Source organism: Trachurus japonicus, chromosome 8 (assembly GCF_045865225.1).
Source record: "Trachurus japonicus isolate A0001 chromosome 8, Traja_1.0".
In the NCBI taxonomy this organism is placed as follows: Eukaryota; Metazoa; Chordata; class Actinopteri; order Carangiformes; family Carangidae; genus Trachurus; species Trachurus japonicus.
The window spans coordinates 6480738-6508507 of NC_140914.1; the positions used below are offsets into that span (position 1 = coordinate 6480738).

Genomic DNA, 27770 nt, shown 5'->3' on the forward strand with positions numbered 1-27770 from the left:
CAGTCTCATCTGACGGAGGCAGTCGGAGCTCTAGCGGCCAAACTCTCCACCAACTCTGCATCATCTCCGGCCTCACACTCACCCAGACACTCTGCGCTTCTCCGGCTCCACTTTTCTTTTACTCCTTTTTTTGCTCTTTTTTTTTTTTTTTTTTTTTTTGTAAATTTTGCAGCGTGTGTGAGCGTGCGTGCGTGTGTGTGTGTGTGTGCGTGCATGTGTGCGTATGTTGTAGTCTAGTTGTGAGCATGCAAGGCAACGAGCGTCACCGACACAAGGAATCCAGGGGAACATGGACAAATCGGCCACTTGTACTTTACAAATGCACTTTATATTTATTCATCTTTAGTCTGGAACTGAAGAGGAGCGCGTCTGGTGAGCAACAACCTCCACTCGCTTCATTTCATTCACGTTAAAAGTCGAGGAGGGGGGGGAGAAAAAAACGAGGTGCAGACGGTGAAGTGTCGGTGCAGGGTTGGTTTTGTGTTTTTGTTTTTTTTTGTCTTTGGCACCGAGTCGTCGTCAGAAAAGTGATCGGTTGTTGTGAGGTGTTTGTGCAAACTGCGAAGCCTGATCGTGGTGGACTCGGTGCTTTGGTATGCCACGAACCAAAAGTCCGAGCAGTGAGTGGAAACAGATGTGGAGAGAAACTGGGGGAGGAGGGAGAGAGAGAGGGGAGAAGAAAAGGGGGGGCTGCAGGCTTCAGTTTGTCTTATTTGCATTTGTGCGTAAAGTTAATCCAAAATTACGCACTTTTTGCACCGTTTTCGTGAGTTTTTTTGTGTCTCTGTTGAGCAGAGCTACTTGTTGTGACGCGTCACTGAGCGACCTGAGGGCAGATGTGACCTTTACATCCTGTTACAGGCAGCAATTAACACGTCCAGTGCAAAGAGCCCGAGCAGACACAACATGAAACACGTCACACTCACAGGTTCTGTCCCACAGCAGCCATCAGCTCAATTAACCTTCTGGTTTATTATCGCCACCATCATGTTTTTTAGTTGGAGAGGTCGGAGGTCACTGACTGCACTCTCCTGGCTGGTTGTGTAGTTTGTTTTCATAGAGCTGCACAACATGCAAAACAAACCCTGTTCTGATTGCTGTGATTTCACTACAAATAGTGAAACACTGATGTGATTATTGTTGGTTTTTAAACTTGTCTAGATAATATTTTGGATTAATTCTAATCCTCTCTAATAGAAAACAGTGCATCATGAGTCAGTATCATAGTTTTACTGTCAGCAACATCATATGGAAAACAATAAACCACCTGTTTTCTCATCTGTTGTTCATTTTCCTTACGCCCATTCACCTCTGTTTGTTTATGAACTGTGTGTTTACACTCTCACAGCTTCACACACACTCTGAATCATCCCGAGGAGTTTCTTTATTTCTAAAAAAAAGAGAATAAAATGACTTCCCAGGTTGTGTTGATTTGTTTTATGAAATCTTGTCTCTCTGGATTTGTACAGATTGTTTTTCATTTTTCATTTTCTTCCTCTCGTCGGAGTTTAGGAGCGAAAAGCGTGGGTTTGATCTGTGTTGTCCTGAACTCTCCGTCGCACTGAGATATTTAAGAGAGTTGATGTTTGTCTCGTCTGAAGCAGGAAACAGAGGAGCAGAGATAAGACAGTGACAGAGAGTTTGAGTGCGAGGGTTAAAACTTCAAACAGCTCCAGCTGCATGTGCAGTGGACAGTTTAGTTGCTCAGGCTGAGCACACAGCAGCTGGATGATCTGTGGATATATACCTGCTCTGTGATCAGTTCTCAGTGAGGGTGGAAAAGTTTCCTGACTGTTGCACTTTTTTCTTTTTTCTTTTCATGCGCCCTCTGGTTTCTAAATTTGAGATGCACTTTCCCAAAATGTTCCAGTTCCGTTTCTGAGTGTGGCTGCAAAATGCAAATAAGCCCTGTCCTCCTCCTCCTCCTCCTCCTCCTCCTCCTCCTCCTCTTCTCCCTCCTCCTCTCTTTCCTCTCCCGTGCTTCTTGAATGAGGTAAAACTTATCCTCAGCCTGCGTTGCCTCACAGGCCGGACCACCATAAAACACCAAAGAAACAAACACAGCAGGCTGGAATTTCCTGCCTGTTTGTCTATTGCCATTTTATCACACTGACCCGTCCAACTGTTTTTTTTGTTTTTTTTTTACACTTCTTATCCTCCGACTTTTGTTGTTGTGTTGTGGGAGAGGAAAAAAACAGAAAAAAACTCTCTTCATTTTGGATCTTTAGACGTTGATGTGGAGTCAAACAAATAAAAACAATCCATTTAGTTTTAATTACCTGGCAGAAGCAGCGAGTCGCACTCATCTGTCATCACCATCATCATCATCATCACCATCACACACATCCACCAACACACTCAGGCAAAAACTTGTTATTGATTAGTCGGTCACATTCCTGAGCATTGTCCTCCAACCGGCTCCAGCAGATGACCGTATTGTGGAGGTGGAGGATTCTGGGAATATCGGCCTGTGTTGGCGAGCGTTGTGGCGCCGGGTTGTTCTTGGCCGAGGGTTTTTCAGCCTCTCTCTCTCTCTTTCTTTCTTCCTCTTCTTCTTCTTCTTCTCTTCTTGTTCTTCTCCAGCAGGAAACAGTCTCCAGCATTTGGAGAAAGGAGGGGTGACAGGGCGAAGAGGAGGATGAGATCACAGCAGGAGAGCTGTTGTGGCTTAGCTTTTCACAGGGCTCAATGGCTTAAAGTTAATCTGGAATTCTGCACTCTCTCTGATTGCCCCGCAGTTCTTCTCACATCAAACATCCCGTCGCGTCCCCCTCCAGACTGGAATTAAAACTGCTTTTTAAAAAAAAAAAAAAAAAATGGCCTTCTTCTCTGTCTGCCTCGGCCTCAGGTCGTCTTGCTGCTGCTTCTGTAGCTTTTTGCCTGGAAGTTCTCATATTGTCACCATATTCATACTGAGCTCACACACACACACACACGTACACTCTTTTTTCTTTTTTTTCTTCCTATACTGGGGTTTGTTCTGGTGTGAAAATCTTCCCACAGGCCCCGGTGAAGCCGAGTCCTGTGGTGTGTTTCTAGAAGTTTAGTTTCCATTGTGGGAGATTTATTGACGTGAGGGTGTACCAGCATCCCTTTTCTCTGGGAAAAAAAACGAGAAGTGAAACCAAATCATAAGCCAACCAGTGTTTTTTTTTTAAATTATTATTATTGGCCGTTGTGACAGAGAGATCCTGAGGTAATCAATTGGCCTAATTTCCTTCTGAGTTCTGCATGATGCATCAGTTTTTTGTCGGTGGTTCAACTAGGTTATGGGAGATTGTGACAGTCTTCACTGTTTTCACTAATTGGGGATTATCAGTAATGGAGTATTGATCTGGTGGAGATCACTGATGTTTTTGACTTTTCAACGATTTTCAGATTGTTGCTTGTTTTCATTAATATCTCATCCTGTTTTGGATTAATGATCCAGACGAACGGCCTCATCCGAACATCATTCTTAATAAGACACAGTGTTTGTTTTTGTTTTTTTAAGCTTTGCTTTCATGCAAATTCAGTATAGATTCAAATATTGAATTGATATATCTCATATATGTACATGGGGAACTTTCAGAATGTGGAACAACTTCATCTATTGACATATTTACATCCATGTTAAGCCCATACAATGTGTTTACATGGACATGCATATTATGTAACTATATAGCCATCCAAAAGTCAATTTCAGTCAATATATGCTGATATCATAAACAAAATGGTCACAACATGTCATAGCCAATATAAACCCATTGTTCATTCATGTGCATACATTTCACTATGGGTGTTTCATATATGTTTTAAAACATATATCCAGAGGATGGATATATCTGACACATATGACATAGAGACATATGTATATGTCTGTGTATAGTTTAAAAGGCTTGTTTTCCCTGATCCAGTGTTTGATGGTGAGCCCAGTGGAGGCGCAGCAGCTGGGTGTTAGTCACTGAGAGATGGATGGTTTTATAAAAAGAGCAGGCTGGTGATTATAACTGATTACACACAGAGCACTTTCAAACTCACAGCTGAGCGGCTCTGTTTGCCACCGAGTTAACGCTGCTTCTGAGAAACTCGACCACAGCCAGAAAAAAAAGGGGGGGGGGCGTGTCCGTCCGTCGTCTCCCAGATTACAGGGATCTTTACGAGGGTCCTCATGAGACGCCATTGTCTCTCTGTGTCCATAAAAGCTGCAGCAACACCAGGAGAGTTTAGGAGCCCGAGAGGCCGGGGAAGTAGCCTAGCTATATACCCACATGTGAGAGTCGTCCTTTTCAACCCAAAAGCCCAGTGATCTTTCCCACCTTCTTCCCCACTTCCTGGCCCCTCACAGGAGCCCGCCGAGGAGGAATGCTGAGGCTCTGCCGTCCCTCCTCTGAATCCGAATCTCAGCTCTGACGGAGCAGATTTCAGTTTATTTTTGGGGGATGTGTTTTTCTAACACAGTTTTAATTTAGAGTCACTCCCACACTCCTGACATGCATTTCTTTGTCTTTTCTCGTTTCTCCCACCTTCGCACACACCAGCACTTTCACAGTCCTGGAACTGTTTCTTAAATCTTTCTTCCGAGAAAGAAAAGAAAAACAAGAGTTAAAGCTAAAAAACCACACATTTTTTAAAGGAGAAACGGTGTCAGGTTTTGTTCCCGAAACTCGGAGTCACTGCGTCTGGCGTCCAGCCGGCGCTCCGGAGGTGTCAGCTTCAACACGTTTAGTGGCTCTTTTACTTTGTTTGTTTTGGAGAGCATGGATGTTTATGAGAATACTGTAGCACCTTTCAAGCAGATACGGCTCCTCCGAGGATCAAGACCACGTGGAGCCTGTAAAGACATCAGTTGTACAGTAGTGAGGAGTCAGACTGAGAACACCTCACCCCTGAGGATCATTACAGCTTTGTGTAAATGAATCAAATTCAGTGTTAACATGTTCACTTACACGTGTGAGTCAGATTCCATGATAAGTAGATCCACCAGCAGAAACCCCACAGCTCCGACTGAACGAGGTTAAACCGGGTGAATACTTCAGACCTGGTGAAATACTTTCAGCTATAATTGCGTTGTAACCTTGCGTTAAAAACATGTGCAAGCACTTTTCCCACTTTATTGCATGTCATTTCAATTAGTTCCTGCTGAGACCCCTGTCATATAATGTGTATGCAGGGTTTTAGGATTATTGTTGGATGATTAGAGGATTAATAGCACTGACGTGTGTCACACAGTCGTTGTTATAACCCAACACCACCGCAGCTATTATTGGAGGTATTGATCCAGTCCCTGACCTCATCTCTTGCCTCAGCAGCTGCCAACATGATCGACTGATGCCATTGTTTTCCTCTCTTTTTCTCTCCACACACAGCGCCGCTGGACTCTGACGACTTTGCGTTCTTCCACGAGGGCACCCGGGGGTGCCTGGGGGTGCGGGACCACTCCCTCATCCTGTCGCCCTCCTGTGGGGAAGCCAACCAGCGCTGGAAGTGGGTGACCCGCGGGCGCCTCTTCAACTTGGGCTCCTCGCTCTGCCTGGGCGTCACCACGGGCAACGTCTCCTCCAGGTCGGACAGGTCTCCTCTGGCGGTGTACACCTGCGACCGCGAGCCGCCCAGAGTGCGTTGGACCTGGAGCTGCGGCCAGGTGCTGGAAAACCTCAACAACTACCTTCCCTCGCCCTCAGTCTGGAACTCCTCCGCAACCCCTCCCCCTTCCAAGCTCAAATGGAGCGTGCATGGCGGCGTGCAGGACCTGTGTGCCAAGACATATCGTGGTGAGTGCAGTCACAGCAGCTGCAGCGTGCACGGGAAGGCCTTTTCTGATTGATGCATGGGCATTCTCATTGAGGTAGAGGTCAGAGTTTAGTAATGGGGTTTAAAGCAGAAGTAAGCGATCCGGTCGTTTTGGCTAACTTCCTATCAGCCGATGGAGTTAGCAGCCCCCGCCCTCGTCCCTAAGTCACCACATTCACGCGCATCCCTTGGCTGCACACACAGAGAGGACCGCCCCTTTATGCCGTTCTCTCTCCTCATTGGATAAAGGTTGTAGGATACAAGGAAAGTTTTCTCCTCGGCTTACAGCAGAGCAGAGTGACTGACAGACCCGTGTTTCAGACCAAACACTCTATATAAGTGATTGCTGTCGGAAGATATAACTATTTAAGACTTATATTAACACAAACATTCCACTTACTTCTGCTTTAAATGGGTTTAAAACAAGTTAATCCAGGTTCAAAATGAAGCCAAGTTTTGTTGCATCCTTTCAACTAAGTTTAGTAAAGACAATCTTGGGCAACAGGAATTGGAGCATAGGTGGTAGGCTACAGCTGTGTGTCTGTCACTGCATTTATTTTGTGACCTAGAATCTTCTTCATTACAACTCCAGTGGGTTGAGTCTGTCTTCCAGTTTTCTCTGAGGAGCTGGGTTTTGGTCGATCCATCTCAAAAATTCAGCCGGTAAACCTCAACTTGTGGTTTAAAGCTAAGCAGAGATCACAGTTCAACTAGAGTCTAAAGTATTGATGCAACAGAATTACACAAATGAATCCAAGATTAAATCTGGTTTTAAAAGTTGAATCTCATTGGCGCAATCCACCCTCAACGTCACCTTCCTGGCCGATCAAGTCTGTAAACAGGAAAGTGTTTGATTTCATTGATCTATCTAGAGACATAAATAACACAACCATTTAGAAATAAGCAATGAATAGAATGATAAAGTAAAAGTCCGATGAGATCATCATAGATGTTGGTCTGATTCATCTCCAGATGTGCTGACCCACTTGCTGCTTCACTGTATGTTGCAGACAGAGCCACTGTTGTGAATGCCACAGCTGTATCTGATCAAATGAGGGAATCTTTTAGGACAAGTGGCCGCGTGCCAGCCGGAGAGCCAAGGAAAACATAGCCGGTGTTTGTAAACTGCAGTAAACACACAGAATCGTCCTGGCCTTCAAGTATATTTGTATTTATATATAGTTTTCAGTCCAGATTAAACCCGACCATGGTTGTTTGCAGCTAAGCCTCATTTCCGGTATCAGATGTTCTGATGGCTGCCGGTTGACAGACTGCACTGTGCTGCTCTGTCTGTAGTTAACAGGCTCTGCTCGATTGCAATTAAAACCAGATCTGACGTGAACGTAAGACCAGAAAATCTCTTCTTCACTTTCTTCCTCCTTCTAAGTCTTTTCCCTTTTCTAGTGGCAAGGGAATTGAGTGCATTGACATGTTTTAACTTTCAAGTGTCGATCTTCACAAAGTTTCTTTGTGAAATCGACTCGCGGCTGAGAGAGAAGAATACCTCTGACATTAGTCAGCCAGAGAAGCAGCTCCAGACAGCGGTGGAGCGGAGAAGAGGGAAGTCAGGGAGGGAGCTTCAGAAATCTTTTCCTCCCTCGTTTAACATGTCTGCCCTACTTTCCATTGGCCCAATGTGTTTTGGTAACACCACAGATCCAGCCTCTCCCTCTCCCTCTCTCTCTGTTGCCCTTTTCCTCACACCACACTACACTGGTGGAAAGTCGAGGCTCCTGTAGAGCGATAACCTCAGGGTATTTTGTCAAACTGCAGAAATCTGATACAGATAATTAGTTAAAAACCTGTGTGAGATCTTTGAAAAATCCTGATCTGCTCTTTTTTTCTCAGTCTGTAGCTGCTCTTTCTGTTTTCACATGAAGTTCATAACAAAAGATCAATGGTGTTCCTTCCAACAGGCCTGTTTTTATTTGTTTACTCTTCCCTCTGCTGACCACGGGTTGACTTTGCTGTTTTGACTGGAACTTCATCCTCTATTTCCACCCTCTGTTTGATTATCCAAGTCTCTGAGAAAACAGATAAGGTATTTGAGTTCAGCACAGTGTGCAGCCACGACTTTAGACAACACACGCGAGGAGCATCTCTGCTGCTGCATGCAGGGATTTACCTCCCCTCCACCCCCACCCCCTCATCCTCTCTCTCCTCTCTGGCAGAGATCTATACCATCCAGGGCAACTCTCACGGCCGCCCCTGCTACCTGCCCTTCCTGTACGACGGCCAGTGGTTCCACAGCTGCACCAGCATCGGGCGTGAGGACGGTCACCTCTGGTGCGCCACCACCTACGACTACGGCAAGGACGAACGATGGGGGTTCTGCCCAGTCAAGAGTGAGTCATCACTCTGCAAGTTCAGCACTAAGTTGTTTCACTGGAAACTTTGTCAGGAACTCGATGAGCTCCCCCACAGTTTCCTCCTCTGATCTAACTGGCTCCTTGTCTTTTTCTTTTTCTTTTTTTTTCACTCCTCGCTGGCAGGCAGCGGCTGTGAGACTTTCTGGGATACTGACCCGCTGACAGACAGCTGTTACCAGTTCAACTTCCAGGCTACACTGTCATGGAGCGAGGCTCGGATCAGTTGCCAGCAGCAGGGGGCAGACCTGCTGAGCATCACCAAGCTGCACGAGCAGACCTACATCAACGGTAAAGTCAGCAAACACCGATGTGTCGACAGGTTCTGGAGCTACCCGTCTGAAGTAGACTGGGATAAGCATGTTGTGTTTCGGTGTGAACCTCCTTCAAGAAATCATTTGCTCTAGTGGTTATTTCCAGTTTACTGGTCCTCGACATTATCACTGCAAATAGACACAATTTGTCTAGAACACACCACCAAATAATACCCTGAGAAATTAAAAAGGACATACAAATGAATCAATGCTTTACAGGAAATATTTTGGCCATGTGTAGATTGTAAATAAAAATGAATGTAGCCTCAGTGTTGCCACCCACAGCTTTCCGTAGAGCATTTAAAGCTGCTGAGCTGCTGAGCTGTCACCATCTTGGCAGCAACTGACTCCACCTCCTAACCCCTAGATAATCCAAAAATGGGAAAAGAGGAGGGGCCTGTGGAGCTGAAACTTCGGCGAGATACGGTACAGTTGAGGAAGGAAATATTTATTCCCTGGGTGGGTTTCTTCAACTCCCCAACCCCATAGGGTCAAGGTTTGGTCAGAGTCCATTCAATTTACTGGTTTGAAACTGCAGTAAAACCAGAGTTTCTCCTATTATTATTAATTATAATACTGTATTGACATCTTATGAGATTGATTTGAGCTTTTTCTGAGATGTTAAGCAAACGGTTAAAAACGAGCAGCTAAATAATGCACCCCCACTCCCACTGAATCTAGTGTTGTGTATTGTAGTTTTGTTCTAAACAATCGTGATCACTCCAGCTTAATAGACAGGAAGTGTCAACCATTGGCTCTTCTTGTAATGTATTAGTCTCTATATAAGATATCTTTGCTTTGGCACATTTAAATTTGTAGCAACACCCTCAATATTTTAAGAACTTTAAACCTTAATAAAAATCAAAATGAGTGCATTATTATTCAGAATTCATCCCCTGCAGAGTCGTCATGCAGGAGGAAATAAGCTGTGGAGACCAAAACAGTTCTTGCTGTAAACATGTTTATTTTAGCTGTAAAGTTGGACATTTTAACATGGCAGTCTATGGAGACGTGACTTACTGTTGGAGACTCACTCTAGTGGTCAGGAGAGGAGCTGCAGCTTCTGTCACTTCAGTGATCGACTTTTTTTTCAGGTTGCTGCTTGATTTCCACTTTTGTCTCGTAGATTCAATTTGAGCCTTTGTCTCAGATTTAACAACAAGAATCAATAGCAGTGAAATGTGCCGTGCAGCGTGATGCCTCACCAGCAAACACAGACTGTTTGATTTGCTCCTTCACTCTCCCAACAGGAGTAATTGATTTTTCGAGGGTGTTGTGACCCTGCTGCTGATATCAAGCCACGCTGAGGCAATTCATACACAACTGTTCTGTCATTTACCCAGCGCTGTGTTGACAGTTAAAATCATGGCTGACTGGAGAGGTCGTGAGGCCTGAGCGGAGGCGGAATATCGAGTGTTTCCTTTTCTACCGTCACAGAAGTGCAAAGAGAAAGCAGACTGAGTTTGCTCATGTCATATTTTACAGCAGCTGAGAAAGTTGTTGTGCTTTGTGCTGTTGTAGGTTTGCTGACTGGCTACAGTGCCTCTTTGTGGATCGGCCTCAACGACCTGGACATCAACGGCGGCTGGCAGTGGGCCGACTCCTCACCTCTTAAATATCTCAACTGGGAGCAAGGTTAGCGTGTAAAACCAAGTCAACCCTTTCTGCCCTTTTCTAAGCTTGAAGCATGCTATTTTTTATATCCCAGAGACGCCTGAATGAGCATGCTCTTTTCATTTTTAGCAGCACTGTGCTCTGAGTTCAAGCACTCACTTGGCGGCCTTCCAGCGCAGCCACACTCTGTTGGTCACTGCAGTATTTGGGGGTTAAGTGCCTTGAACGAGTGCGTCTTGACAACAGTGACATTCTGTAGAGGTTTACATTTCTCCCCGTCGTCCTCAGACCAGCCAAACCACGCTGAGGAGGAGAACTGTGCTGTGATCCGCACTGAGTCATCAGGTCGTTGGCAGAACCGTGACTGTTCTGTTGCGCTGCCGTACGTCTGTAAGAAAAGGCCCAACGCCACCCTGGACCCCTTCACTACAGGTCAGTGTGGACGCATCAAGTCTGTTCAGATATCAAAGAGCCATGCTGCAGGATTCAACGGGTTTTATCTCCCTGCTCCTGCAGATTCGTGGGCAGATGATGAGAAGTATGAGTGTGATGTGGGCTGGCAGGCCTTCCAGGCCGGATGCTACAAGCTCACCTCAGAGAAGACGGACTGGGACACAGCGCAGAAAACCTGCCAGAAGATGGAGGCCAACCTGGTCAGCATCCACACTCTGCCTGAGCTGGAGTTCATCCTGCGCAACTTGAAGAAAGGTGATTTGTTAATTCCTCTTTTTTTATGATCCTGTAACTTTCCTTCCGAGTTGCTCTGTTGTCAGGAGCCAAAAATGAAACAGAACCCTCACCAATCATATTCACCCTTCACTTTGTCTTTGTTTAATCTCTTTCTGACACATCGAACTCGGCCCTGTGTTAACCTGCTCTCTGCGCCTGTGCTGCGGGGTTTCCACTAGTCGTCAAATCAAAGGAAGAAAATGTGCATTTTCACAGATTTACCCTTGACAGGGTCTTTAATGTTTTTATGTAAAAATGTAGAAGAGTAAAAAAAAAAACACGCTCAACCAAGAACAAAAAGAAAGAACAAGAGTGCGTGTAACTGTTTTTGAAGTGCAGCAGGTTCGTAAAGAGTTCATACACTCAAACCTATCACAGCACTCTTTATCTGTTTTTCTAGTTTTCTGTTTCTGTTTGAATCTCAGTTGAACAAACACGTCCGTGTGTCAGATGTGAAACCTTTAAGAAAAAGAATTAAAATACAAACTGAGAAATTTGGATGTTTTTCAAAAATATAGCTAAACATTCACTAAGTGATGGCTTCCAGCTGTTTTCCTACATCACACTATTTAGTCATATCCTCACATCAAACCTTAACAGTAGTGAGAACCAGATCTTTTTCCTCTCTTTCTTTCCTGAGCTGAAAAACAGCTCGTGAAGTGAAGTGAGGAATCAGATTTTTAGGTCATGGATCCAGCTCCGGCTTAATTATCCAACCTCATGGAAAATGTGAGAATTTCACATTAAGGTCATAGTTGGATCCCACTTCTCTTTCCTCCACCGTCGCCCCACTAACCCGAATGTATCTGTGTCTCCTCTCAGACATCGAGCAGCTGTGGATCGGCCTCCACGACACCGACATGCAGATGGACTTCCAGTGGACCGACCACACGCCCGTCATCTTCACCTACTGGCACCCGTTTGAACCCAACAACTTCCGCAACACCCAAGAAGACTGCGTCTCCATCTGGGGAGCTGTGAGTTGACCCCTTCACGCAGCCTTTGCACTGACCCCTGAGGCCCCAGGGATTCCTTCGCCTCACAGTAAAGGACTCTGACTGTCGGCCAGTCTTCTCCGTTTGTATATATCTAACAGCTGTCCTCGGCCTGTCTGTTTGTGCCTGTGATTTTCATGTGCAGGAGGGCCGCTGGGACGACAGCCCCTGCAACATGACCCTGCCCTCCATCTGCAAGAAACCAGGAACAAAGAGTGACGGGAAGCCGCAGCACCAAGACTGCAAACAAGTACTACTCTTTTTCTCTCTTTGCATTCAGCACTTCATTTTTCCCCATGACCTTTTTGCACTATAAAGAGTCTATTCAGATCTCCTGCAGCATTTCAGGGCTCTTATTCCAGCTGCTGACAGTCTGCAGTGTTACACCGAGCATAATTATTATTCTAAATATTTCAGCCATTCCTTCATCTCTGCCCCCTTTTTCCCAGAGCTCCCCTTCAACGCTCAACCCTCCACCGGTCTACCAGTCCGCCCCCAGTCTGTAACTGTAATATAAATCACTCCCTGAAGACTTGGAGGCTGAACAGACTACGCCAACCAACGCACACACTGACACATACTTCTTTGGTTTAACAGATTTTTCCAGTTAAACGCAAAAGACATCATATTTTTCAAAGGGAACCAATGTTTGTCTCTTCATTCAACAAGTGTAAATAGTCCATACGACATTGATATTCCCACTCTTTGTACCTACGTGGTGAATTGAGCCACATCTGGAAGATCCATCAACAGCTCAGTGATTTCACGCTTCATAATTCTCTCCATATGAGACTCAACATACCTGACTCGTCCCTACCTGGGCAACAGCCCATAATACTCGCTGTTCAAGAGCTGAGATTAGTGCCTGAGTGATATGTGACCAGAGGTGGACACGGTTCACAGCTCCACCTCAAGTCCTCCCGGTCAAACATGAGACCAGTACAAGTGAAAGTTTGTCAAAGTTAAAGCACTAAGGTCTTGATTTTAAAGATATTTAAGTATTAGAAGTATCAACACATTCCTGTATTGTTCTGCATTTACAGAACTTAATGACTCTAATGGAATAAAAAGCTTGTAGAGGATGGGAATGGACAGAAGTCATTTGACCAATCACAGCATGAAAACATTAACTACTACAAGCTGTGTGTCTGCGATTAAATAAATGATTCATATCTCAACATCATGAATGTTTTAGTCAGTGATAATGTTTGGTCGTGTTAAACACGGCCAACATTAAATCTAAATGAACCGTTGTTTGTTTCTTGAGCTTCAAACACAGACCTCAGATCAGATCTTTGTCTCTGGTGAGGCATCATCTGTCTCATCTTTATCTAGCGAAGCATCGTTGGGACACTGACAGGTTCAGACAAGACTGACAGTTAAGGAGAAGACTCTGAATGTTTTTTTACCCTGTGTTCACCAAAAATTAAATGAAATTAAGATGAAAATTGAGTAGTAAAGTAAGAATCCTTCAAAGAAACATAATGGAGTCAAAAGTACATTTGTCTTTAAACAGAGAAAAAGTCAGAAGCTTCTAAAAAAAAAATAATACTCAAATAAAAGTACTTTATCACTGTCCACCCCTGAGTGTGATACTGGAGCTTATCAGAGAAACCATAGAGTGTGTCCTTCTGTCTCTGTGCCCTTCAGCAGTGTCGTATTTTTGCGTGAGTTGATTTACGGTGCAGATGATCTGCTGCCGAGCGTCGTGCTGCTCCTCAGCTGTTACGTCTCTGTGTGGACGGACCATTTGTTTGGCGTAATGAATCTTTACCCCTCTCTATGGGAGGGAGGCATTATGGGTGGTAATGTGACAGGGGTCATTTGGCGTGGCACCCGCTGCAGGGCCCCGTGTGGCAGCGCCGCTTTGTTTTCCAACAGATGATCTCATTCTCACGCAACATGTGAAACAACAGCAACAGAAAGCTGCGGTGAACGCTGCTGCACCACACGATCCCCCTGAACCATTTACCACATCCAGAGCTGAGCTCATCTCTCAAACAACTCCACGGATCGCTCATTACTGTAACACTGCCATTTTACCCGGTTGCTAACTCCTTGTGCCGCTCCTTCTCTCTCCTTTCTGTTTCCAAAGACGGTGATCATCAGTGGCTTCATGTGTGATTAAACAGCAAGATGAGAACGCACTGATTGCTAATGTCAGACGCAGCCTCGGGTGGAAGCAGCTGCTGAGGCCCCTCAGCCACGGGGGAGAGGGGGGTGCCTGGAATAATTGAAAATGTGAACTCTCTGGGATCCTGTCTTCATTTTTGTGAATATTTAACCGTTTGAAGATACAGTTCCTGAATAATGGGCCAGCTGTCCAGATGTTGTTGGATGGGAAATGTCAAATTTTGGCACTTTCTAGAAGAAAGAGAAGAAGAGTGCCCTCTGTCTTCAGGGCCTTCAGGTGTCTGTTGGATTTCCACCAAATGAACAAGCAAATCGAGAGCGTGTGGTTGAGTCATGCATGATTTATAAAGACTAGACAAGCATCAGTCGTATCGGTGATATCAAGCGTAATATCGCCACACACAAGGTTACGGGAATGAGCTGTCAGTCGTTAGACGCCTGATGTTTTGACTGTACGACAGAGAATAGAGAAATGAGTTTCAACAGATCGAGTGTCTGCAGTGGGTTTGATGGCTGAGCTTTGTGATGTCGGCGTGATTGCACAAAAAGCCGGAGGTTGAGCTTATGCACACAAAGCTGTCACTGCTTGTGCAATATCTCCCCCCTCGTGACCCTCTGTGAGTTGGCCGCTCTCTACGTCTGTACACGTCCACAGCTGCACTACTTGAGCTGGCAGGAGGGAGTGAGGCCAAGGAAAGTTATTTCTGCGAGCGCAGACTTGTTCTGTTTTATTCTGCCTCCGGGATAAAGTCGGATTTACTTTTGTTATGAGTGATAAAATAAATTGTTTTCGGAGATACCTTCTTCACAGAGGTATCTCCTTGGTGGTATCTGTTGCTTCTACTTCACAGATGTGAAATTTAGTGGGAAGTTTTCAGGGCAGAAGAGTAAAGTGTTTGCAGTGGAACAAATATTTCTCTTCTCTGTGTTATTTGATGCTGTGTTTTCCTTGAACTGTTCCAGTTTGTTGCTGGCCTGGGTAAGTGGTGTTTCTGAAACATGATCGGTTTAAATGCCCTGAACTCAGTGGGCTGTGAGTCTGACTCGCTTGAAATTTAGCACAATCCATATACAAAACATTATCTGAAAATCACAGTGATGGGAGAAGTTTCCAAACTTCCTCTTCCCTTCTTGTCAGGGCTGGAAATGGCACAGTCCAGCTTGTTACTGGGTGGGAGAAGATCTTCTCTCCTTTGATGAGGCCAGGACATCCTGTGGCGACCAAGGAGCCGCCCTCGTTACCATCACCAACAGGTAATGCACAGCAACACACACATACTGTACCATAACATCTCAGTCTGTTTGGTCACTGGTGATCCCTAAACGCCTTCTTTACACCCTCAAAGGTTTGAGCAGGCTTACATCAACAGCCTTTTGTTCGGTCGCTCTGGAGATTCCTTTTGGATTGGCCTCAACAACCAGACCAGCTCCTCTTACCGCTGGCTCAGTGGGGATGAGGTGTCCTACACCAACTGGAACCGAGACCAGCCAGGTAGGTCCCAACACATCATGCTGAAATGAGTTTGTTAATGATTCACTCCAGTGGAAAATTAAGTTTTAGGGAGAGATCAGTTTTAACACCATTTTGAGCTCATGCGTCCTTTAAATCTCTCGATTATTTCCATTCTGCTCTATTCATTGGTAGCACTATCTTCTCTCCACACTGCTGATCCGCTTCTTTATCCTTGTTGTTATGATTCCCTGAGGGGATTATGAAAGTTTCATGTAATCTATAGCTGGAGATTTTCAATTGCCCAAATCATGAGTTGCATTCTGAACCAGAGCCAGTGGTGGAATTAATCTGCAAAGAAGAAGCTGGACTGTTCCCAGGTGTTTCTTCTTTTGCCAGGATTCAGATCCAGAGTCTCATCCTGTATTTCCTGATTTGGCATCTGTGGCAGCTTTGACTGGTTGACAGTTTGCCCATCTGAGAAGACAGCGGGCGTATGCCCTGATGTTAACTTAATGAATCGAATCTAGATGGGCGTGTTGAGGAAATTGTAACAGAAATCGAGGTAGTTTTTTCTTCCAACAAACTGTCATGGCAGCAGCTCAGAAGGGAGGCAGACACACTGGGGATTCTCCTTTTTAGAACTTCATCCCATTGTGGTTTTTGGATTCAGATTAGCTATAATTTTTAAACCAGACATTCAAACATATTCCTCTAGTCTTAGAGTCACTGATAGATCCAAAGATATGGACTGAATGACCTCTGCACAGATTACAGTCCTACGATGGGTTGGTTAAAGCTATCAATTTCCACCTTTGTCTAAAGGTTTTATTTTATGACAAGATTTGTTGTAATGACACGTCATCCCTGTTCCACCTGCTAATCCACCTGGGGTTGTTGCACCTTAGGAGTTGTAGTAGAAAGACTCAGTGTTGCCTTGAGCCCTCTGGGGGGAAGAGCAGAGAAACTACAGAAGAAGCTGAAGTTTCTACCTGCAGCTTTTTTTCTTATAAATCTAATCCTGTCATTTTTGAAAATATTGATATGATGACATCCATCACTTAAAAAAAAGACAAGTCTGCTGATGTACACACAGTTAATGAAGCTATGATCCATAATGAGGAACAATTCTCTTCCTCCGTATCATCATCCTCTTATTTCCTCACGTGTTCCTCCGTGCAGCCTCTCTCTCTCTCTTTCTGCTCACCTACATTTCACCCTGTGTCTATTTCAGTCAACGTCGACCGCGGCTGTGTTTCCATGGCAACGGGCATCGCAACAGGTCTGTGGGAGGTGAAGGAGTGTGCGTCATCCAAGGCGAAATTCATCTGCCGACAGAACCAGGACACGTCTCTGAGCCCCGAGCCCCCCGTCCCTCAGCCCACCCCGAGTCTCAGCGGCTCCTGTCCCAGCGGCTGGAAGAGCAACAATAACCTGCGCTATTGCTACAAGGTTCGTCCCACAGACGTGTCACACCATCATCCCACTGCTGGAGGAGCTTCTTCTAACTTCAGACACACTTTACTTTACTCTTTTCATGACTCCACACACAGTCCTGTTTCCAGCCTCGTTGTGATGCATCTTCCAGTTAATCAGTCTCTGTCTCTTTGTTTTATTCAACTGAAACAGTTGGAGAATTTTATGACCAAGACTTTACTGTAGTTCTCAAGAGCTTTTTGTTTGTTTTGTCTGGTTGGTCCATCTGTACGTCCGCCCCGTTCTCATGGACACAATATTTCAGTAACGTCTTCATATTTGAACTAAACCTTCATTAGGATTCAAGTATCCCTCAGAAAACACAGGTTTAGCCCTGATCTCAGTAAGTCCTTGAAGGAACTTCCTAAACACTAGGATTCAGGGACAAACTGATGAAATGTGTTGTTGCTCAAGGGTCAAAGGTCACAATGACCTCACAAAACCATTTCTCAACACTTCACACAACAATTCATGACATTTAAAGGAATAGTAGCATTTTTTTAAAGTGGGGTTGTATGATCTACAAATAGCCCCTAAGTGCTTTAATTGCAGTAGAAGACTCTCTGCACTCCTCCTGTTAGCAACGCCAGCCCATAGCCCTGCCCAGAGATTTACAACATACAGTGTTGTGAACAGACCCTATTTTCGTGGCCTAAAAGAGGTTTTACCTGAAAGAAAATACACAGTTCCATTGTTTGCTATAATATAATTTTTTCAATCCCTTCAAAGTGCAGGAAAAACACAGTTTTTATTTCGACCTAACCAACTCATGTATCCCTCCGGCCCAGGGTTAGCACCCGCCGATCAGCAGTTGGTTAGGTCCAAATAAAAACTGCGTTTTTCCTGCACTTTGAGGGGCTGGAAAAAATAGCGAACAATGGAACTGTGTATTTTTTTTCAGGTAAAACCCCTTTTAGGCCGCGAAAATAGGCCATTTCTTTGGGTCTGTTCACAACACTGTATGTTGTAAATCTCTGGGCAGGGTTATAGGCTGGCGTTGCTGACGGGAGGAGTGCAGAGAGTTTTCTACTGCAATTGAAGTACTTAGGGGCTACTTGTAGATCATACAACCCCACTTTAAAAAAAATGCTACTATTCCTTTAACACAAATGGTAAATATTTTAAAACGTAAAGTAGATGTAAAGTGAAACTAGTCTGAGTGGCAAAGGGGTACAACTGCAGTGGCCGTGTCAACACAATCTGTAATCTTAATTCTCCAGCTGCTTGTTTTTTCACCCTTTGTAATTAGACTGTTATTACATATGAGTGCTACCTGTGCACAGGTGTTTCATTCCTCCCACCTGGAGCAGAGGCTGAGCTGGCTGCAGGCTCACCTGTACTGCCAGAGACATGGAGCCAACCTGCTGAGCGTCAGCGGCCCAGAGGAGGAACACTTTGTCATGCAGGTCCTCCACGAGGCCTTTGGGTAGGTGGGCACCTCTGACCAGGTGATACATGATGATGATGATGATGATGATGATGATGATGATGATGATGATGATGATGATGATGATGTATTCCACAGGGAATCTGAGGACCATGAGCAGCATTGGTTTTGGATTGGACTGAACCGTAGGAACCCAATGGACAACGGCAGCTGGAAGTGGAGCGATGGACTGGCCGTGAGTAGAGACAATGACGCCTAATGATTCATTAATTGTGAGTTAAAGATATTTTGAAACAGAATCTCTTAATCTGTATTTCTGGTCTCAGTTCACGTACCAGAACTTTGGCCGCTACTATTACAACATCCGTCAGTGTGCTGCAGCCGACCTGGGCACTATGACCTGGCTGGCCATGCACTGTGACTCTGAGTTGGACTGGATCTGCAAGATTCCCAGAGGTACAACCACATTGGACTTTTCCTTTGTTCTTGTTATAGTACAGTTCTGCAGGTTTCAGTCCTGGAGACATCAGACCTGGGGTTGTTTGTTGTTGCTTGTTGGTTGTATGTCATTCATACATGCTTCGTTGTTTCTGTGTTTTCAGGAAGCGCTGAGAAGGATCCAGAAGCCTCTGAAGGTCAGTCTTATTATATTCTCATCTTTTAGCTTCACTTCTCAACATGTTGAATAATCTCTTCAGTGTTTATTTGCACCTTCCTTTCATGTCTCACCGTGGTTGGTCAGGCGCCAGTTCACCGGAGTGGATTGCCTTCCAGGAAGCCGAGTATAAATTTTTCGACCACCGCACCACTTGGGACCAGGCCCAGAGGATTTGCTCCTGGTTTGATTCCTCACTGGCCTCCGTCCACTCAGCTGAGGAGGAGGCGTTCCTGGCCAACACGTTACGCAAGGCACTGGACACTTTATCAAAATGATTTGATTCATAAAATGTTATTGATTACAGTGGTTTTAACTAACAGTGGAGCTTAATCTGGGGAAAAGCATGAGATATACTGAACACTGTGTATGAAAGTCACCACTAATTATGGCGTCTGTGTTCTGTATGGTAACCACACTGTGTGACCGCACTTAGGGGTTGTACAATCGTATATTTACAGTAACACAGTGTTGTAAATCTATTTCTAAAGGACACCGTGGCCTCCACAGGCTTTTTCACAGTCTCTCTCTAATGTTCAGATGGTGAAGGTAGAGGGCGACAACTGGTGGCTGGGGCTTCACACCTACGACAACGATGGCCGCTTCCGCTGGTCCGATGGCTCTGTGCTTAATTACGTGTCATGGGCTCTTGGGAGGCCACACCCCCTAAGCCGGGATCGCAAGTGCGTCCATTTGTCCGCCAACAAAGGTAAAAACAGCCGGGATACGATAACAGAACGTGGCTAAATCAGAGGTGGTGCACTTAACACAAGGTTGTGGTTTTCACTTCCCAACAGCGGACTGGGCCGATCAAAAGTGCCACTCTGACCTGCCCTACATCTGCAAGAGAGTGAACGTCACTGGGACCATTCCTCCAACTCCATCATCCCCCCACCCGCCTGCAGGCTGTCCTGATGGATGGGCTTCCTACCAGCATAAGGTAGAGTACAACACAACATAACACACCAGGATTTCATTTTCCTGTGTATTTGCCAAGTTAGTTGTTTAAGTAAATGTATAAATAAACACACTGTTCCAGTTCGGTAGTGAGCGAACAGAACAGGAAGTACCTAAGATGTTTTTTCCTGCTGTGCTGTCCCAACTCAACCCGATCAAACCTAACCCGAGCCGTGCTGCTGTTTCTGCAGTGTTTCAAGGTGTTCAGTGATCAGTCATACCGGGTCACATGGTCTGCATCCAAGTTGAAATGTGAGACAGAGGGAGGTATACTGGCACTGGTGTCCAATCATCTGGAGCAAGGTAATTACAGCAGATTACAGCTGGCATACACTCACAGACAGAGGAGTGGTGGTGGTGGGTGGAGGGTTGACCCAGTTTAAGTTTCTCAAGTTACTTTTTTCCACTTGGATGTAGATTATTATTAGGTCTTATTATATTTAGAATTTGTGTTATGTGTCTTTGTGGGACTGACTAGACTGATTTCCTGTTTATCACCAATGAATAGGTAGTTTAGAACTTCATATTTGCACTTACCTGTTCTTTATGTCACGTCACCAACATGCACACCGTTTTCCCCCACAGCCTTTGTCACCACCCTGCTGAACAACGCTAGTGTTGACCTTTGGGTGGGGTTGACCTCCGACTCCAAGGGTCATTTCCAGTGGGCCAAGACAAGCCTGCTCAGCTACACCAACTGGGGCCCCGGGGAGCCGCTCGATAACAGCGGACCACACCACAACAAAACACGGGTAGGAACTCGCCGAACTCACCAATCACAGCTCTTGTCATGTTATCCTTCCATGTTCTTCCTGTTCTGATGATGTCACTGTCACCTCTTCAGGGAAACTGTGTGGTGATGATTCATGGAAACCCGCTGAAGAACACAGGCATGTGGGCCTCCCGAGCCTGTGAGATGGAGAATAATGGCTTCATCTGTCAAAGGCATCAAGGTGTGATGTTCGATCTTAACCACAAAATTTTAAAAGTTATCACCTGAAGCACAAACAGAAGTGTGTTGATGTAGCGGTTTTGGTACTCATCCTTGCGTTGTGTAGTTTTAACATACGAGGCAGACCTTCACCGTTGGCAATCTCGCCGTTTATTATGCACAGATGGACTGACCTGGTAGAGGAATCAACATTTACAGTCAGTCCAGTTCTTCTTCTCTCACACACACACATACACGGCTGAAAAATGTAATGAAAAGAAAGTGTAGGTTCAGTCAGGACCACTTTTGACAGCTATGCAGTTAGAGCTTGACGTCGTGGCCTGCCAGAACTAACGCTACGCTCAATTTAGCTAACACGTGTAACCCTAGCCATTTTGTAAACAGAAATAAGAGAAAAACACCGTCAACTTTTTATGAAAAAGGACGTGCTCGACCGTTCGGGAGCTATATGCTTAAGAAATACAACTTAAACCACCCCTTAGTATTGAAATTAAAGTAATTAGTATGAAACAATAGCGGAGCTTGTAGCTTGTGCACCTACCAGGGAAATAGCAAAGTCTGACTGCTGCTACCCCCCGGGGTGCACGACCCTAATCCACAGGGGTGATGCATTTAATTACCATAGGAAAAACAAGTTTTTGTGTTGTGTGGTGAGTTTTTATGGCAAGTGGAATCAAATTATCTTTAAACTCCGTTACATTGACACATATTGTTGTTGTTGTCAACAGTTCAAGACAAACCCCCAGCACCCGCCCTGATCCCCCCCACCCTGTCAAAGCCCGTGGAGCTCGGTGGAGTGACGTACCGGGTGGTGGAGAAGCGCCTGGACTGGACCGGTGCTCTGCATCTGTGTGAATCTCTGAATGGGACTCTGGCCACGGTGAAGGATCCCTTCCAGCAGGCATACCTCACGCTGCTGATCAACAGCCTGCGCCGGCCGGCCTGGATCGCTCTGTACAACTACGGAGTGAGTCAATTCACTTTAGAAGCCCCATAAAATGAAGATTTCCATGTCTTTTTTTTTTGGTTGCGCAGCAAATTTAGGTAGGTTAGGATATTAATAGTTAATTTCATGTTTTCAGGGACGGAGCTTCACCTGGATGGGTGAGGAGGAAGTGTCATATTCAAACTGGAAAGATGGGGAGCCCAATCAGATGGCTGGATGTGGTCACATGACAACTCCTGGGCAGTGGACTATGACTCCATGTGATGCTAAACTGGATGCGGCCATCTGTCAAATTAGTGGTAGGCTATGTATATGTGCAGCAACGTACAGCACCAGGGGGTTCATTTTATAATGAATTCAATTAATTATTTAATTAATTCATCTTTCCCGTTGTTTCTCCCTTGGCCAGATGAGTCTGTGAGCCACCAGTGGAGCTACCCTGGCATCTGCCCCCACTCTCTGGGAGAGTTTGCGTGGGTGCCTTTCAGAAACCACTGCTACGCCTTCAACCTACAACGTCTTAAACTGCAGCAGGACGCACGCATGTCCTGTAAAAAAGGTAGGAGGAATAGCTGCAGACTGGGCTTGCTCTCCTGTCAATCTGCCCCCCAACAGCTCATGACACTCAATTGAAAACCAATTAACACACTTCTGACCTTCTGTAACTGCAAACATGATTGACCAAATTGATCAATATGTCTAAATTTAGAAGTGTTTCATCGAGCCTCATGCACCATCACTGAATCTCTCTCTCTCCATGATCAATTCTGGTTTGTTCCATCTCTCTCTCTCTCTCTCTTTTCCCTCCTCTAGTGGGAGCAGAACTTCTCTCTATCTTGGATGAGACGGAGAACGGATTTGTGTCGGAACATATCCAGAGCTATGCAGAGCAGGCACATGGAGCTTGGCTGGGCATTAGTGTGAAAGGTCCAACCACACACACACACACACACACACAGTCTTTCCCATTTTTTCCACAGCAGCACACTTTTTAACCTTCAACTTTTCAGAAGTTTAAATCCAAGCTTATTAATTTAAAGCTATTTTTAGTCAAATTATCTTCCTCTGCTTGCAGATAATTTCCCTAATTTAATATATTTAACCTGATTGATTATGATTTTTTTTATAGAATGATCATGAAAAATTAATTAAGTAGAGTAAAACCTGATTAAGACTGTTTCACTCATGTCTAAATGTGATAAGGCAGGTGCGGTAAGTTCATTTATTTAAACAGCATTATTATCACACTATTAGATAATTAGAACAACGTACCCTGAAACATGCCTGGGAAGCTAAAGAGAACAACTAGGCTAAATAATAGAAAAACTCTACAATAGATGATAAACTCTGTATTAACATCAGTATTTACAACCTCCTGCAGTGACAGAGCACCACTGTTTGCGAACATTACTCAATATATTTTGTACTGGTAAGCCAAGCCAGGACTGGTAATGAAAAGGTGAACTATCATTACCTAGCTAAACAAGACCTAACAGTTCATTAGCTAAACTGTAAGTTTAGGCCAAAGTCACAAACTAGCAAACAGTGCTTAGCCGCAGAACGTCACAACAAAAGTAAGAAGATTAATTCTGTTAAAGATCAGCTATATTCAAACTAGCTGTTAGATTAATTAAGTTTAAAGAGTATGCAGGATCTTTACCTTAACTATGCTACATTTATACATTTGTTAAATAAATGGCCGAAAACAAACCTTGAGCCTCTGACCCGGTGTCCCAGCACGGTCGTCTCGGCAGCACCATGACACTTATGCACCCCGTAACCGAACAGATAAGACTACACAAATATAGCCTATGTCGTAACGCATGATAAAATGTTATCCACCGCTCCATGGATTGCTTTCTCGCCGGCTTCACTGAAAACAAATGCCATACGAGAGGAGGGTTAGCAAAACAGAGGACTTGCGTAACTAGCCATAGGCCATCTGCCTTAGGTTTAACACAATCTAATTCAGAAAATAGGTTCAGTTAGTTAAATTCACTACAACTAACATTAGTTAGCCAAACTGTAATTTATGGTCTTATTTAGGAAACTAGCTAAAATTAGGGTTCATCCAAAATACTTACCACAATCTAATGTTGATCATACATTAGCCAAACAAGTTAGTTAACTACAGTTTATCAAACACTGGTTAGCTTAGGTTAGCTACCCGTTAGTATGCTAAACGTTAACATCTTAGGGCTAAAGTTAGAAACTAGCATTTGCATTCATTGGTAGATAATTACCACAATTTAATTAGGATAAAAATAAATTCAGTTAGCAAAACTTTTGTTAAAAGTTTGGCTAAACCAGCTAACATTATCTGTTTAGCTAACAATACATTAGTTAAACAGGTTAGCTACGGGTTGTGTAGCAAAACAGGAACTTAAGACACAACCTGATTTAAGGTCTATAAAAGTCTATAAAACAGGCTGCAATAGTTGCTACTGCTACTTACTGTACATTTAGCCACGAGGGAGGGAGGGTCCAACTTTTCCCAATACAATGCTCACCCTGTTTGATAGTGTTTACTCTTCTGAGTATGTGTTGTGTGGTTGTGTCCCTGCTGCAGGTAGAACTTTGGTGTGGAGCGAGGACACTGAGATGTCGTACGCCAACTGGGAGGCACACGACCTCGCATTCTCTGTCCTGTCTCCAAACTCCTGCTTCTGGATCCAGAGCAACAGCGGCCTGTGGAAGCCGGGCTCCTGCAGGAACCGCACACACGGAGTCATCTGCAAGCGGCCACGCAGTAAGCACACACACACACAGGTTATTAGGACAAAATTTTAAAGCCCCTGTACAGACTTTTCATTTAGTGTTGATTTTGGCGGCCCCTGTGGACGAAAGCGGTGGTGTTTTGCCGGAATGAAGACTGCATTTCCCACTGTCATGAAGACGTTTGTCTGGCTGGCGCGTGTAGATTTGTTCTGGAAACGTCGGAAAGAAGACGGGACTTGCTTTTTTTTTTTTTTTAGCAGCGTAATGTATCTATTCGTATCGTTTCGTCAGTGGTCTGACCCGACCCTTCCAGTGGTATAGAATTAGACAGAAATAGCGTTATCTTCATACTGATGGGTTCATTTCAAGTTTCAAGTTTCAAGTTTCAATACTTTATTGCCATGTCAACAACATTGTTGATTGGGATTTGTTTCAGTGGGCTTCACACACTGACATAAAAACACAACATACACACAGTACAGTAGCTACATGATAAAAACAGACTAAAGTGCACAAAGTAATAAATAGAGATAATCAATAAATCAATAGATACATATAAATATGGCACATTAAAATAATACCCTACCCCTCTAATGGACTATGGTATTTAAAATTGCTGTTGTAGGTAACAGAGACACATCAGCAGAAATCAGAGACTTTTGCGTATCCAGTTAAAAGCTCCGTACAGGGGCTGTAATAAAGTTAAGTTAAATAACCTTTTCAAGGTTTGCTCACATCATATGGAGGATGATCCTGCAGGAGTTTACATACAATGTGCTCTAATTTAATCCAATGAATAAAATGAATATTGGCTTACTGCTGTGCATTAGAGTGGGTTGTATCAGCTAAACTTAAAGGCAAATAAAAGTAATGAATTTACAATCCCTTCTTCCATTTGCAGGTGCTGAACCTTCAGCTGTAACAAGTAAGTATGATCGCCAGCTGTCAGTGTTTGTACCTGAACCATGTTGTGTTCAGCTGCTAATCCAGACTTCCACCTCCTGTCTATGCCCCAGTGGATGGAGACCATCTGCCCACCCTGATCGTCGTCATACTGACGGGCCTGGTGCTGGTGGTCCTGGTTGTCGTCGTGATCTACTTGTACCGCCGGCGAGCCATCGGGGCGCGGGGGTCCTACGAAGGAGCTCGCTACAGCCGCACCAACTCCAGCCTGGCCGAGCAGACGGAGAAGAACATCCTGGTGTCGGACATGGAGCTGAACGAGCAGCCTGAGTAGCAGGCCGACGCTCGGACCCGAGACCCAAGACCCAAGACTGGACCCGACCGGACGCAGGAGAGGCTGAATTCATTGTGCTGACTCAGAAACACATTGTGGCATTTATGTGTTTGTCTTTTTTTCCTTGTTTCTTTTGAAACCAAAAAAAAATGCTGAAGGGCTGTGTAGAGCGCAGCAGATGTATTTGTATTTACTTTAGAAATTGAACCCCCTCAACATTTTTCAATCATCCTTTTACAAAGACTTCACAGTTCTACAAATTTCTCTCCAGACCAAATCGGACCACTCCATATGAACAGCGAGAGCATCCGTGAAGGCCACAGATGGATCCACTAGGAGTTTTAGTTTTATAGCAGCTGGAAAAATTCAGCATAAAATGGGTTTTATGAAATGACTCCTCGTTGTCCTACCCTGGTGCCAAAGTTAATTTTTTTTTTTTTTGCTTGGTGTATATTTCTTTTCTTGCTCCCATTTTGATTGAAAGACTTATAAAGCAAGAAAAAAAAGGACAATCACAGCCACAGATTGGCTCTCAGCTAAACAAAAACCCATTTTGCCTCTGTCCTCTAAACACGCAGTCAGTCTTCTTCAGGACCAAATTCATTTTTCAGTTTGTAATTTTCCATGCCATGACAGTATTAACCTTGAGGTGTGTTTTTGTTGTTTGTTTTGTTTTTGTTTTTACTGCGTCCGTGTCCTTCTCGTTGACTTTTTGTTTGTCATTATCCATGCAGCTGCAGAGAACTGTTACCGATGATGCATGTGTGCTTTTTGTGAGCCTGCCTCTCTCTCCTCCTGTCTGATCTGACACGTCAGCACCAGCTGTGGGACGAGCGGAGCGGAGGCGGGTTTGGGGAGGTCGGGGGGGGAGGGGGGGTCCAAATGTGAAATGTGTGGAAGGTGACAGGGACCAGTGACCTCAAACCGTCTGAGGGCAGTACACTAAAAACTGTGCACATAAGTAGAACCTAGTGTTGAAAGCTGGTCTTTAAATAGACTCCATTGTCTTTTGTCTTTTTTCTTTTTTTGTAATGGTACAGCAGGACTTGAGGTTTGTCATCAAATGAGCTTCTACGGCTCCGTGTACGTTCTGGCACTTTCTACTATTATCTTGTTCTAAATCAATCTTCCGTCGTGCGCTTGCCTTTAGTCATTATCCTTAAGATTCAGCTGCTGCTCTGTGATTCCTAACTTTTGTTTCTTTTGGCTCCTTGTGCCTCCATCTGGAGCTGATTCAGCATTTTTTAAGGACAGTAATTTTCTTTGTATGCACCGTGAGAAAAGAAAAAAAAAAAAAAAGGTCTTCTTTTTGCAATTTGATATTTGTCTGATTCATCATTTTTATGGACCACAATTAACTTTTTCTTTTTTAATCGCCAGGGTAATTTTCTCTTATTCCTGTCTTTTCTTTTTAATGACGCAGGTTTTCATGATGTCTTTTTCACTCCAGAACAACTAGGTAAAAGACATTTGGAAACGTTCCCTACTTTTATGGGATAATTGCCAACACTTGAACCTCTCGTTGCCCCACTAAGGAAAACATCCCTCATGTGAACGACAGTGTTGTATATACAAGAGCCAAAAAATGTTTTAAAACTGAATTCACTCTTTCGTAAGAAGAAAAAGAAGAAGACCCCCTGTCGTTTGTTATTTTGTTTTTTTTTCTCACACTTGTACATTATGACCATTTGCCTGTTAACATTTTTCTGTCTTTTTTTTTTCTTCTCTTGCCTCTTGAGTGCATTTCTGTGCTGCTCAGAGAGGAATGCTTTGGAGCCGTTTCAGTCTGAGGCTTTTGGTGTTTCACTGAGCGGCTGTGAAAAAAAAACTGCTTTTTTTTTTTTTGCTCCTTGAGTTGGACTAAGATAGAGGGGGAAGGTAGGAGGAGAGGGAGTAAATAGGAGTGTGTGTGTGTGTGTGTGTTTGAATGTGTGTGTGCAGTCTCCAGCTGTGGAATGTTGAGTCGGCAAGAAGAGCTCAGTGGCACGTCTGGAACCAATCAGAGGAGGAGGGCTCAGGGACATGAAGGGTCAGAATGAAGATTGGGGCAAAAAAAAAAAGAAGAAAAA

At 44.4% G+C, this 27770-nt stretch overlaps 1 protein-coding gene across 1 annotated transcript; it reads left to right on the plus strand.

The window, feature by feature from the left end:
- mrc2 (mannose receptor, C-type 2) lies at positions 1-27770 on the plus strand. Its single transcript, XM_085783453.1, has 29 exons — positions 1-372; positions 5349-5753; positions 7944-8117; positions 8265-8429; positions 9974-10087; positions 10355-10498; positions 10583-10774; positions 11618-11772; positions 11936-12040; positions 15062-15177; positions 15270-15415; positions 16608-16825; positions 18133-18275; positions 18375-18471; positions 18563-18692; positions 18839-18871; positions 18979-19145; positions 19432-19600; positions 19689-19831; positions 20040-20151; positions 20434-20600; positions 20693-20801; positions 21529-21767; positions 21883-22045; positions 22156-22305; positions 22560-22673; positions 24316-24495; positions 25366-25389; positions 25481-27770. The coding sequence occupies exons 1-29, from the start codon at positions 246-248 to the stop codon at positions 25699-25701; spliced, it is 4422 nt and encodes a 1473-aa protein (XP_085639579.1). The 5' UTR covers positions 1-245; the 3' UTR covers positions 25702-27770.